This window comes from Caloenas nicobarica, chromosome 8, assembly GCF_036013445.1.
Source record: "Caloenas nicobarica isolate bCalNic1 chromosome 8, bCalNic1.hap1, whole genome shotgun sequence".
NCBI lineage: Eukaryota > Metazoa > Chordata > Aves > Columbiformes > Columbidae > Caloenas > Caloenas nicobarica.
In genome coordinates, this window is record NC_088252.1 from 19260413 (window position 1) to 19273615 (window position 13203).

The following is a 13203-nucleotide window of genomic DNA, read 5'->3' on the forward strand; positions in this document are numbered from 1 at the left end:
TCTTAACATTGCACATGATTCGCAACTCTGTGAGCCTGCAGAACTTGGCCCAAATTCATCAAGGTGCCTTTGGAAACAAAAATTTTCTTGGCTGCAAACTAATAAATATATTCAAAATAAAATACATCCATTTTACATGCATCTATTTTCAGAGCTATGTTAAAAACACACCTTGAGAAGACTTTTTGACAAAGAAACAAAGATGGGGAATCCATGTTGGAGGGCAAAGTGCTGTCAGCACAGTGCGATGAGCTACTAAGTAGGTTCCTTGGATGCATTGCTTGCCATTCTAATGCGCAATAATGATTATCTAGGTTTGTTCTTAATATACTTTTCTTTGTATAGCCGTGTGTATGGAGAGAGATATAACTTGCATGGGATGAAGATTCTTCAGAAATGGCTATTTCATCTAGTTCAGGGCTTAGTCAGATTAGCCACAGCTCATTTCAGTCCTTTGAGTTTGAATTTATTTACAATATTTTGTGCTTTTGAACTTTTTTTTTGAATAATGTCCAAGATAATTCCCCTACTGATCTACAGCCATGATCTTTTGGAAAATGTGGTCATTTTGAGATGAGTAATAAAAGAGTTCTCTGTTTCCTAATACAATTTAATCAATTTGTGGATACTTTTCATTACGGCTCTAGATTAAAAGCTCTTAACAGAATGTCTAGATCACCCACATTTGCCGCTTGAAATAGTTCTGGCTGGTCCATCATAGACAGAGCAATTCGAAGTGCTGCCCAAATATTGCCCGATAGAGCAGGATGGGGAACCTGTTGTTGATTCCTGCTCTTCCTTTGCAAACTGAGAGCAGTGAGAAAATTACTGACAGCCTCTCTGTAGGGGAGAAGAAAAAAGAAACAAGCAATATAATTTGCTTAACAACTAGAGAAAACTTTCTAAAGTTCCGTGCTAGACTCAAGTGTATTATTTTACAATGCAGTTCATCAGTCTCTTTCTGTTATTCTTGCTTGATTTGCTTTAAACAAGTGGATTTAGCTTGTAGTAATGCAGAGCTCAGTCTATTCATACATCTGGGGATATTGCAAAGCTCCCCTTCATCCTAACTGTCCTAAGCTGACAGTTGGGACCCTGAAATATCACCCTTGATTCCTGAAGAATGTACTGAAAGTGGTTTTGATGGCATTACTTACTTGAAGCAGTTTAACTGAAGTTTCCTTTCTAAAGACAAGCTCTTATGTTTTCTTTTAGAAAAGCTCTTAAGCACAGGACTAAGTTTACATGTGAGAGCAATCCCACTGATTATAATAAGAGTACTTGCACTTAGATATAAAAAAATGCTTAAGCAGCTTGCTGAATGAGAATGTTGAATTTTCTTTTAATAGATCAGTAGTTCTGTTATGTAGAATTGGTGAAAAGAAGAAAAGCATCATTGCTTTTTAGTACTTGGTAAAAAATAATTACCAAATTTTACAATAGCTGAGATTATGTAGCTATATTCTGATTATTATTTTTTTTCCTTCTTGGATAACTCCAGCTAGAAAAGGAATTTTCACTTGGTAGTTATGATCCCTGAGCTTTTTGTTTACACATTTTTGTAACTTACCTGTATGCGCCCAGGTTGATGCAGCTTATCCCTAAATTGTACCTGGACCTAATGAAGCCAGGTTGTATTTCTAAAGCACGTGTGTAGGCCTCGACAGCTTCTTCACTTCGATCCCCATTTGCCAAGGTTGCTCCGAGACGGTTCCATAATGTGTAGTCCTGGTGAGAAAATTAGTTTTCTACTGTGGGTATCAAAAAGGGACATGATAGCTCATTTTTGCTAGCAAAGTAAGGAGGACTGCAGAAAATAACAGTATCGAACCTTCTCTTAATTGACGTGGAATGTGAGGTTCTAACTCATGATTGTAGGCAACTTTATATGACTAGGACAATTAATCAGCACACAGCTAGAAACTGGACATGTATAAATTTGCTTCTAAATGGGACTGTCTTGTAATTAACATTTCTATTTCAGGTATTAAAATTTTAATGGCTGAAGCGACATCTCATTAATATTAGCCTGATCAAGAGGGAAGAAAGAAAATGGCCTGTAAAGCTAAAATCTTAAAAACTTGAAAGCATAAAATGTACCTCTGGCCGAACAGTTAAAGCAGCACTAAATGCATCTATTGCTCTGTTAAATTCTCCATTCAGGTGGAAAAGAACTCCAAGTCCCGTCTGCAAGTCAGGGTCTATCATATCACCATTCTGGTGAGCAGCCTCCAGGTACAAGTCCTTTACTTCTTCAAGTAATGAGCTAGACAAGGGTGAAAAATACCTTAAAGTTTCATCTTACAATTCTTTACAAAAATTGCAATATTGATTGCATAGCCAGAAATTAAAATCCTTGTAGTGGATGTATCAGAAGTTATATACTCCTAGAATTTGAAAATAAGCTTCTTCAGCTTCATCATGGCAAAGATTTACTTCCAGGTGCTGTTGTAAACTCATGTCTGGAATAAAAATTTCACCTATGTAATGAAGTTCACCTATATAAAGAAGAGAACAAGTCTTATGAGGAGCGGCTGAGGGAACTGGGGCTGTTCAGCCTGGAGAAAAGGAGGCTGAGGGGAGACCTTATCACTGTCTACAACTACCTGAAAAGAGGTTGTAGCAAGGTGCAGGTCAGTCTCTTCTCCAAAGTAGCAAGTGACAGTACAGAAGAAAATGGCCTCACGTTGTGTCAGGGGGGCTTTAGATTGGATATTATGAAAAATTTCTTCATGAAAAGGGTTGTCAGGCATTGGAACAGGCTGCCCAGGGAAGTGGTTGAGCCACCATGCCTGGAGGTGTTTAAAAGATGTGTAGATAAGGTTCTTAGGGACGTATTTTAATGGTGGACTTGGCAGTCTTAGGCTAATGGTTGGACTCAATGATCTTAAAGGTCTTTTCCAACCTAAATGATTCTATGATTGTATGAAGTCAAAGTGCCGCTATGAACCCAAGTGAGATAACGTGAAGGCTTATTAAAACTATTAAAATTGGATTAGTTTCTCAGACATAAAAGAGTTCTTTACTGGCAAAGAGAGCAGCCATTCTGAAGAGGAACAGATCAAGTGACTAGCCAAGACCCCTGAAGAAAGATGCCAAAATTTGAGACCTTGGTACCCACTGTAGGCTTCATAAAACCTTTGCACTGACAACACCAGATGTCAGCGGGATGAGGCCAAAGTAGAATAACATGCTTAGCAATTAAGTTGAACATGCATATTTTATTTTTGCTTATACTAAATTATCTTGTCAACCCAGGGCTTGTTAGCGATAAGTGTAAACCAGAAGGCCTGTGTTCAACATGATAGGCTGTGAGATAGCCCTAGTGTTTTGCTTCTATAATCGTGTGTATGCCTTTAATGACTTTATCATGCATCTCATAATTCAGAAATACTTATTTACCAACCTCATGAAATCTAGATGAAGGGCTGCCGACGCATGATTTCTTTTTTGTTACTTAAAATGGCTGCTACTTCCTACTATTATTGCTCCTGTGCAAGGCTGAAGTCAGATAAAATTACAACAGTGTCTCTTTGGTTAGAACCAGAATGGCTGTTTAACAAACAGATGCTACCTCCCAATATTTTCAGTGAACTGAAGCCATGTCCCACTGCAAAATGGCTGTCATTCCTGGCTTCTAGTGGCTTGGTTGGGATATAGGAAATACAGTGAGCAGTAGGAAGAACACACGCATGGAAGAGCTGGATACAGGCCTGGGTTTGGAGACAGCTGAAGAATGAGGATGTGGGAATATAGAGACAGCAGACAAGGTCAGAGGAAAGTGATGGGAGTAATGGGGAAGCATCTCTTTTTAGGCGTTTGTTTGTTTCTTTGTTTTTGTGGTTTTGTTTGTTTGGGTTGTTTGTTTGTTTAAACTTCCAGGGATGGCATAAGATGGAGCCTTCATTTGCTAAACCAAATGTCCTGTGTTGGGTTCCCACTCTTGCCACTGAAGACACTGAGTCTTCCATCAGAGGGAACAGGCTGGACTTCTACAGAGTAAGGGGGCACAGCATGCACCACCATTTCTAGTGACATCATTAAAATTTCTGCCATTAGGATTTACACTGCATTTACCTTTCATCTGATGTCTTAGACATTCTCCTGGTAAGTGCTGGGGACCCTTTTTTGCTTTTTGCTATGTATTTATATTTTGGATTTTGCTTTATCCAGTTTCTTAGAGCTTGATAGGCTTCTTGTTGATGGCCAGTATTAGTATAACTTACAGCCAGGGCCATCAGAGCTTTTAGGTTGTTTGGCTGTAGTTCCAGGCACCTAGGCAGAAAATAAAAATATATTGAGGTAATTTTTAGCCAAACACAATTCTTTAATTCTTCCAAAATAATCTGTATTAAAAAAAAAAAAAAAAAATCACTCACACAAGTAAGATCTACCCAATAATACTTTTAAAGAAGGGACTTTATCTTATTTTTCTGTGATAAGCACATTATGCATACGTATACAGAGACACATGCATGTATACACACACATATGTACAGAAATGTATCCATACAAGTTTTGTTTTCATTCTTCTGGTTATGAGCAAATGTAGGTAGATTCATTTTTTTTAGTTACCTGTCTAGTAAACAAAGAGAAGCTTTATGTAAATTCGAGCAAACAGTTCAATATAGTTTGCAGATATACAGAGAGGTATTTCTTCCACCTTTATGAATCTTCTCAGTCATCCTGAATTCTTAGTTTTTCTTCAATAAAGCTGGAGCCTATCGAGTAGCCTTTCTACAGTTATATACCATTAATTGACACCAGAATCTAGTCTGTTTTGTGAACGTCACTGTTGCTTGTTTCAAAACTGTGGGGATAAGCAAGCCCTAAATCAGGCAACCCCTTGGATTTCTCTCCAGGTAAGCTAATAAGTGACATGTAAATTAGTTAGAGTATCCTCCGGTGAAACGACTACATAGTTAACATTGCAAATGCAATTGAAAGTGGAGAGGGTACTTGCTTCAAATGGAAACATGAAAACCCACTACAGAAAGATAATACTAATGCTGATATTTCGGAACTGACGTTTTACATACAATCATACTGGGATCTTCACATCTCTCTCAACTTAAAAATGTTGTCAGTTTAGTATTCAGCAGCTGAAGGGAACTCATTCCAATTAAGAAAACCTCTTAATTAAAGGACAAACTTCAGAAAATATGCCAAGTGGCTAGAATATCAAACAGGCACTTTATTTGCATTATGCCTATTTCATGTTTGTCTGGCCATGTAACTTTTCTTTTGTGCAACCACTTAATTTACTAGATTAAATATTGCACTTATTTAATAAATCAGAAATGTTAACCACTAGTCATGCCTCTGAAATCACTGGGAAGATTTCTATATTATGCTAATGCTTCACTTAGTTAAATAGATGCTTCATGTTACAAGATTAGTATGATGTTAGAGATACCTAGGCTTCCATTAGCTAATACTCATCAGATCCCTTAATTAGCAATTATCTTCATCTACCTTTGGAGGGCGACAATGGCTGCTTGCTCATTTTCATTCTCTGCCTGTGTTATGCCAAGGAACTGCCAGGCCTGTAGAAATAATGATCATTGTGTTATTTTGTTATATAGCAAGTAGTTACAACTGATATCACTGTAAGCAGTGGGGTAAATAAAAATAGCAGATCTGTCCAGCACTAACTACAGGTTTTTCTACAGTGTGCATACCAACACTACAAATCAATGCAGTTTTGAATATCTTTGGGTCTGATAATATTTATAATCAATTAATGCAAAGGTATTCTGTCAGTGTGTGATCACATGATGATTTTGTAAATTTGAATTACTGTACATCTTAAATCTTACTAGAATTTTATGGATAACAGTGAAGAACAATTTTTAAGTTGTATAAGTTAAAGGGATTCTAGAGGGTCTGGGAATTCTCTCTGCTTTTCAAAATACTGCTGCCTAATTTAATGTAGCAACAGACTCAAAGAGACCTAGATACTTACACTGTAAATATTTTTCATGTTTCATAGAAAACAGACTTCAAATATATGCTCACTGAAAACATTAATATTGCAGAAATTGATATAACTTCTAAAAAATTGTCATCATTCTTGTTAAATCAAAAATGTTCACATTTTCAATAGCAGTTTTAAAAGATTGTTTGAAAACTTCAGGAAAAGGAGGAAACGTTTGAAATACTATCTCTTTCGAATGCTTTTAAATGACAGCTTGGAAATGCTATAATTTCAGAAATAGATTCTCATCTTATAAAAAGCTCACCTTTATTTATTTCAAGGCATGCACCACTCCAAAATGACCACTAAGGTTCAGTCTGCTTCAGTCAGTCATGACTAGCAAAGGTTTGAGCCCTGAAATCATTCCATCACCGCATGCTAAAGGGAGTCGCTTTTTTTAATTAGTAAAAGGCATGTGACCAAGTACCTCTGCATCATTGGGTTCTTGCAGAATAGCAGCCTCCAGGTATAAGATTGTAACTGGCAGGTCACCTTCCTTCATTTTTTTCAGTCCTTCCTCAAAAGCACCAGGCCAGTCTTTGAAGGGATTCTCAGTATGGAAATAATAACCCTGGAGAAGGGAGATAATGGACCTATGATGAAGCAGGGTAGTAAGGGACGGCAACTCAATAAAATTGAATGACTCACTATTTTCCAATTGGATGTAAACATCCTTTCTTCTATGAAAACGGTGTGAGCTCCTCCATGAAATTTCAATGACAAAAAGCATAAAACGTCAGCATCGCTGGACAGTTAGGTTTCTGCTCTTTATTTTTTCTTTAGCTCTGAAGTTATACTTCCCAGTACTCATGTTGGGCTCTCCTGCTCCCATCAAAGGTAATGGCAACAACTCACACTGACTGCAATAACAGCAGAACTGAACCCGGCGTGAGCCCAGTGCATCCGATTTGATGGTACAGAGCACACATCAAGTGGCTGACTCCCTGCAGTGCCTGTAACCTGATGTCTGTGCAGTTAATACCCTGAAATCTTCAATTAACCTTCAAGAGAGAGAACAGTGTTGCAAGCGCCTCAGGTTATTTTAGAATTTCTTTAAATTCTGCCTTCTTCTCTCTTGCCAATGCAATGTGAAGGGTACATGCTAATATCAGCTACATAATATAAATCAAATTAAAACCTACAAGGGAGGGAATGAAGGAGAGAGACAGAATCTCCATCATTTCTACCCTCAACAGTGTTTGAATGTGCAAGCCCAGATTTTCTTATCTGGTGCTCTTCCTTAAGTGCCTGTAATCCAGCAGTTTGCTTCATGATCCTTTCAGCTGAATTCAGGCAGTGTGCAAGTCTAAATGTGTTCTCACTATGGTAAGGTCTTTTAAATCTACCTCACTCACAGGCACTTAAAGAGGAAGAACTCTTTTGGGTGAAATTATCTTGCATGTCCAAACAGTTTTCTTGGGTTCCCTTGAACAGCTGAGGCTCATCTCTCATCTCTTCACAGGAAGAATGTTCTGTGTTAAAAAAACTTGGTGTTACCTTCTCAATGGTTGAGATGGTGACTTGCCCTGGTGCTTCCTGGTTCTCTGAAATCCAGTTTCTACGAGCCATTTCTTCCCATTCTGCTTGCATTTTATCCCAAAACTCTGTGTCTGACTAGAAGAAAAAAGAGGAAAAAAGGGAAGAAAATGAACAACAAAACTTTAAAATGGTAAGCTTTTAATTTCTTTCTGGTAATTTTTTGCTGAGCAGCATTAATTCTATTAATAATCAAACTGACTGAAATACTACAGCACAAATTTGGAATTCTATATAATTAAATTTCATCTCTTATATTGGAATGCATTTCGTCAACAGAAAACTCTTTATCTCAGAGGCAGCATATGTTTTATTTAAAGCAGGATTTGCAGCAGCTTACACTGCATCTTATTGACGCTAACAACAAATTGTTACATAAAATTTGAAGGAAATAAATCCTACTGTTCCCTGGCCAAAAAAAAAAAAAAAAGAAAAAAAAGAAAAAAGTCAACCAAGCATAGATGCTAAAGAATAACAATAGATAAAACAGTTTAAAAGGGAACAAGCATCCCCCTTTGGTAGTTTCAGCATCATTTTCAATTATGTTAAAAGAGCAATGGCAAAACTTAGAGGGTGTTTGCACAAGAGACTTAGTACAAATGGGGCATTTGATATAGTGGAGAAATCCTGATATTGCATGGTGTACGGTGCTGGTGAGAGGAATCGATAAGAGGTTATAAAATTGTACAGTAAGATTAATATTCAGCTCGAAGTCAAGAGAGAAAAATGCATATACAAGAGAAACAGAAATGATGGAAACAGAATGAGATTTAGGATGTGTAACAACCAGAACGAGGGAACCACTGTGGCTACTAGAAAATGATGCCAAAAACCAGAAATAGGATTGGAAAAAAAAAAAGGGGGGAGAATCCAAGTTAAGGTGCTATTTTTTCAGCCTCCACACATTACTCACAAACCCTGAAAAGCAGTTCCATAGAAGAACATATGCTCAGCACTATGAGCCTTTGCAAAGTTTTCCATTTCCTACAAGGTTGTGGCCAGAACTTCAGTGAACCGACACTACTGAGAGCACAGTTTCTCAGCTTATTTATGTCAAAGACAACAGTACAGATAATTCTATTGAGGTTTAGACAGAACTATTTGAGAGTGAAGTGCTGACTCAAATTGTTCAAAGGTATTATAAACTGGTCCTGACAGTTTAGTCTCAATCTTCATTACAAGACTGACCGCTTGGCTACTGCTCCACAGCCAGGCATGATGTGCAAAATTAGAGCTTAGTTAGACCGTGATTGCCTGGCCTGCTACAACCCTCCTCAGGCACTGGGAGAAAGACAAACACAGACTGTGAACATCTCTAGAGTGAGTCAGCAGGGAGAACCTTTGAGATGAGGTGTGAAGGATTAGGAGGACCCGCACTGGCTAACTAGGTGTAGTTGCTGTAAGTCATGAGGCTCTTCACAACCGGCAAGGTGCATTCCCTGTCCAGAAATCTAACAGTCTTTTCCCTTTGGCTCTTATCCAGCACCTTCTTCCAGGATACTCAGGATTGTCTGAATTATGCAATTATTTGATCTGTGAAGGTACCTGCTATGTCCCTCTGTGGACCAGGAAGCAAACGTCAATCTTTCTTTCACTCTTTGTAATAGAAGCAAACAGAACATGACGACTTTTACACAATTTCTGAGGTTTCAAAATCTGCTTTCATTCCAAATTTGATGGAAATACCATATTTTAGATAGTTGTGAGATTGTGCCAAAGTGTCCATTTAGGGTTTGAAAAGGCTGGGATAATGAATCGGATCACTCCTCCTTTTATCAGCCATGACCAGAAGCACTGGAATCCCTTAAAGTATCCTGTTCGACAGATGCCTCTATCAGCTATTTTGCATTCAGTGCAAATCTCCACTGCACTGAAGAAAAAATTACTTGACTATGTTTTTACTAGCAGTAATTTTTAGATTCAGAATGAGGTAAAAAGAGTGGAAATTTCCATTTCCTACAGATTAATAAAACTACTGAAAAGTAATTAGTAATGTCTTTTTAAACAGATTAACTTAAAGAAGTAATTATATATAGATACATACACATATATGAGTTTATATTTGAATTGTTTCTTGTATTTTTTCCCACAAAAATCCCGCATGAGTCAATGATTTGGAAACATATCAAATAACATTTCTGCAGATCGTGAGCAAGCATAGAAGTGGTTTTAGGTCTTAGGTTCAGATTCTGCTGCTTAATTACATATTTATAATTCACACAGAAGTTCACTCTGTGTTCACTCCACTCAGAAAGCTGGTGAATTACTATGCATTCAAGTTGCCATGCTTCATGTCTATCTATAGGGAGTCAAAGGTAGAGGAAAAATGTCATGGGGAGAAGACCTGTTTTGCCATAACATCTCTCAACTCATAATTTGGTACTTGGACACGAACCAGGACCCAACTGTTATTTTGAACTAGAAGCAAAGATTTGCTTGTTGGGGACAAATGGGTTTAAGTCCCAGCTATAGATTTCTAAGCATGTCCAGCACGTGGGGTTTCTGAAACTGGTACAGCAAAGTCGCACTGAGCAACTGGATCATGCACAAGTACAGCACCTGATAAAATGTTGTCATATTGCTGTGACAAATGACAATGTCAATGGCAGAGCAGCTTAACGTCCTTGAGGAAGAGACCCATAAATATTACACAGTCTTTGTTAAAAGCCTAAGTCTGTTTCAGCTGTCGTTAGTAGTAATTTTCTCATTGACTTCAGTGGCAGGAGGGTTAAATTAATATTGAGTATTTTTGAAAATCTGGCTCTGGATCAAGACTCCTAGGTCTAATTTTAGCTGTATTTGCTGTGTGACTGGTGCCAATTACTTAATTTCAATGTTTTTGCTACCTTAATGCTGGCGAATTACTTTGGATGTACCAAAAGTTTTCAGACCAGTTGAACGTATTTAACATGTCCTCAGATCATCTGCAGCAGTTAAGTGGAATGACAACCAGGAAAAATGGTTATACCATCTGGCTACTTCCAAGCAGAATATTCTGCATTTTGTCAAAGAGGCTATTTTTACTCTTAGTATTTAAAAATATGCTGAAGCAGTTAAACAAATGGGAGGCAAAATTAATTCCAGGCTCTTTACTTATGATACAGTGAAGGAGGTTGGAGGATGGGGTGTATTTTCTGAATATTGCTGGCTAATTTCTAAACTTACCTGTTTTCCTAACTTTAAGTGTAGAATTTTGCTTGTCCTGCACTGCCAAAAATTAATTCGTAGTGTTCCTTCTTGACCAATGCATAAGAAAGAAACATTCTGTGGTGCTGCTTTCTTTGAATTACTGCATCAACATACTCTTCAATGTGAAAGACACATTAAGTTAAACTTACGTGCTAAATACATATGATTTCTTTAGCTGATATCTTCTCAAAACAAAGTATGCCTTTTTAGTAAAGTTTAGAGAAAAAAAAATATTTATCAAGACAAAGATTTCCATTGTGATGTGAGAGAGGATCAAATGAAATGCATCTGGATGCATCCTAGATCGCAATTTAAAATGTGGTTTAGGCAGTCTTAGCACATCCAAAAGGGATGTCGAAATAGTGAGACAGGAAAACCACAGGTACGGAAAGGATTCTAACTGGTATTTGTAGGTACTACAAAACTGATTATTCTGGACTCTGTTTTCCTAGGTTAGAATAAATCAATCCCATCTTCTTCCCACTATTGTCACATAATTTAGCTGTCATATGTTATGATGCTTCATAACAGTACATCATACAGCAGACGGCTCATGTGACATGGTATAAATAAAATGCTGAGAAGGACAGCTCAAAATTTCTTTTGCATCTGCAGTTTAATCTCTACATCAGGGAAACATGGAATAAGAAAATACCAAAACCGTTTTGTTATTTTTTTTTTCCCATCTCTGAGGCATTTCTCAATTGGAAGTTTTTGCACTTTCTTGGTTTTGTTTTTATTTATTCTAACTTATTACCAATAGGATAATGTATGATAAAACAACTGTTTTAACAGAATATAGGTACAGGATGGATCTGAATCCCCATGCTGGCATTTTTTAAAAATTCAAAACGACCATTCTTTGGTAAAACACAGCTAATTATTAGAAAGATTACATTAAAACATATTTGTATGGCACTTGGAAATCATGAAGGCTTTAGGATATTTGTGCTTCCCTCACATGCAGAGCAAATGGATGAAGCAAAAATCAAATCCAGTTTCCAGAATGACAGATAAAAGTAGCCAAGTCTGCAAGCACCCAATCACTGCAAGTCAATCTGGACCCTATCTAGTAAAAAAGTTAATTTACTTACCTCTTTATTCTTAAAGGATTCCCCAATGGCATAGACATCTTTAAACCTTCTTAAGAAAGAATTACCTCACAGATCTTCATTAATCTTAAAGTTTGACATCTTAAAACCATTCCCAAAGCTCTAAAGTGAATACTGGGTGGAGGATAAAATTTGGTGTCTTCATCTACTGAATTGTTAATTAATTCCTTTTGAACTAGGCCACAAAGGACCTGAGATTTTCTTCCTTTTCCTGATCAGTTTTCTGGCTAATCTTACCACTTGGAGCTTTCCCAGTTGAAGAATATTACAGAAACATCCAAAGCCCAAAAGATGAATTTTTGAACTGTATCTATTCTGTGCTTAAGAAAGCATTAATCTTTCTGAGATGGGCTGCAATTTATTTCAATCACTCTAGCTTTCTTACCACTTCATTTTAACTAGGATGAAAATTCAACTCTTTTCATATGCAAATGAATAACTGCTCTATAAGGTCTTGAAGAATCCTTTCCTTTACATTTTAACTACCTGGTTCAAGTTTCTATTTTAAGCAGAAAGAATAACTTAAGACTGCCAGCTACAAAGTTATAGAACATTTAATTAGATTCTTTTTAACACTTATTTTTTGAGATGGTATTAAGGCATTTTAACAACTTATCTTTCTTGCCCTAGAGTGACCTTTTAATGTGCAGGAGTTTTTTTACAATATATTCTCCTCCTTACTTTACTCTGTAATGTAATTCAATAATGTCTTGTAGTCTGTCATTTGCCTCAACCCATTTTTCTTTTTGCTGAATGTCTGGGAACATCAGAGTCCATGTGTTGCAATCACAAAATACAGCAAATGTCCCACCTGAAGGATCATTCTGCAGTGCAGTTAGGAACATCTAGAGCATTTTAAGCAGTGGCAATTTGAAAGCAAGTCTCTCCTGTCCTGCCAGAGGCAAACGTGTATGATGTGTGACAGCAAAAACTATTGTGCGTTACAAGCAGTTGTTTGCAAATAATCTATTTGATCAGGAAAAAATAATGCTCTCAGAAAATACAAGAAAAATGCATTCAGTTTATAGTTTATAAAACAGCTAACTTACTGGTTGTGTCTATTTTAGCCTTGTATGTTAAGATTTTTTTTCTGTTCAATAAGATCCTTAGAAACCATGGTATAAACCATGCAGTCGTATCTTAGCATATCATGAAAAAACCTACAAATCAAATCTATTTCTTAAATAAGAAATTCTGTTTCTAGCTAGAAGCCAACATATGATTTAGGCCTAGTTTTGTTTGTAATCAACCAATATCAATCCAGAATTGTTCAGCTTCCAACACTGAAATTACAATGGTATAAAACTTGAGTTAGAGGAGTATAAAAACACAGGCACTAAAATCTAAATTTAACCCCAAATACCCCTAAAGTGTTCTAGATGTTTGGAG

The 13203-nt window shown here is 36.9% G+C and overlaps 1 protein-coding gene across 1 annotated transcript in view; it reads right to left on the reverse strand.

Moving 5' to 3' along the window:
* Positions 1 to 635: 635 nt before the first annotated feature.
* PEX5L (peroxisomal biogenesis factor 5 like) overlaps positions 636 to 13203 on the reverse strand; it is a 97216-nt gene continuing 84648 nt past the window's right edge. Inside the window, exons 10-16 of the mRNA XM_065640011.1 lie at positions 7475 to 7591; positions 6405 to 6548; positions 5476 to 5546; positions 4078 to 4275; positions 2101 to 2266; positions 1571 to 1728; positions 636 to 840 (exon numbers count right to left, since the gene is read on the reverse strand). Coding sequence (XP_065496083.1) covers positions 636 to 840; positions 1571 to 1728; positions 2101 to 2266; positions 4078 to 4275; positions 5476 to 5546; positions 6405 to 6548; positions 7475 to 7591 — 1059 coding nt within the window. The remainder of the gene's footprint in view (positions 841 to 1570; positions 1729 to 2100; positions 2267 to 4077; positions 4276 to 5475; positions 5547 to 6404; positions 6549 to 7474; positions 7592 to 13203) is intronic.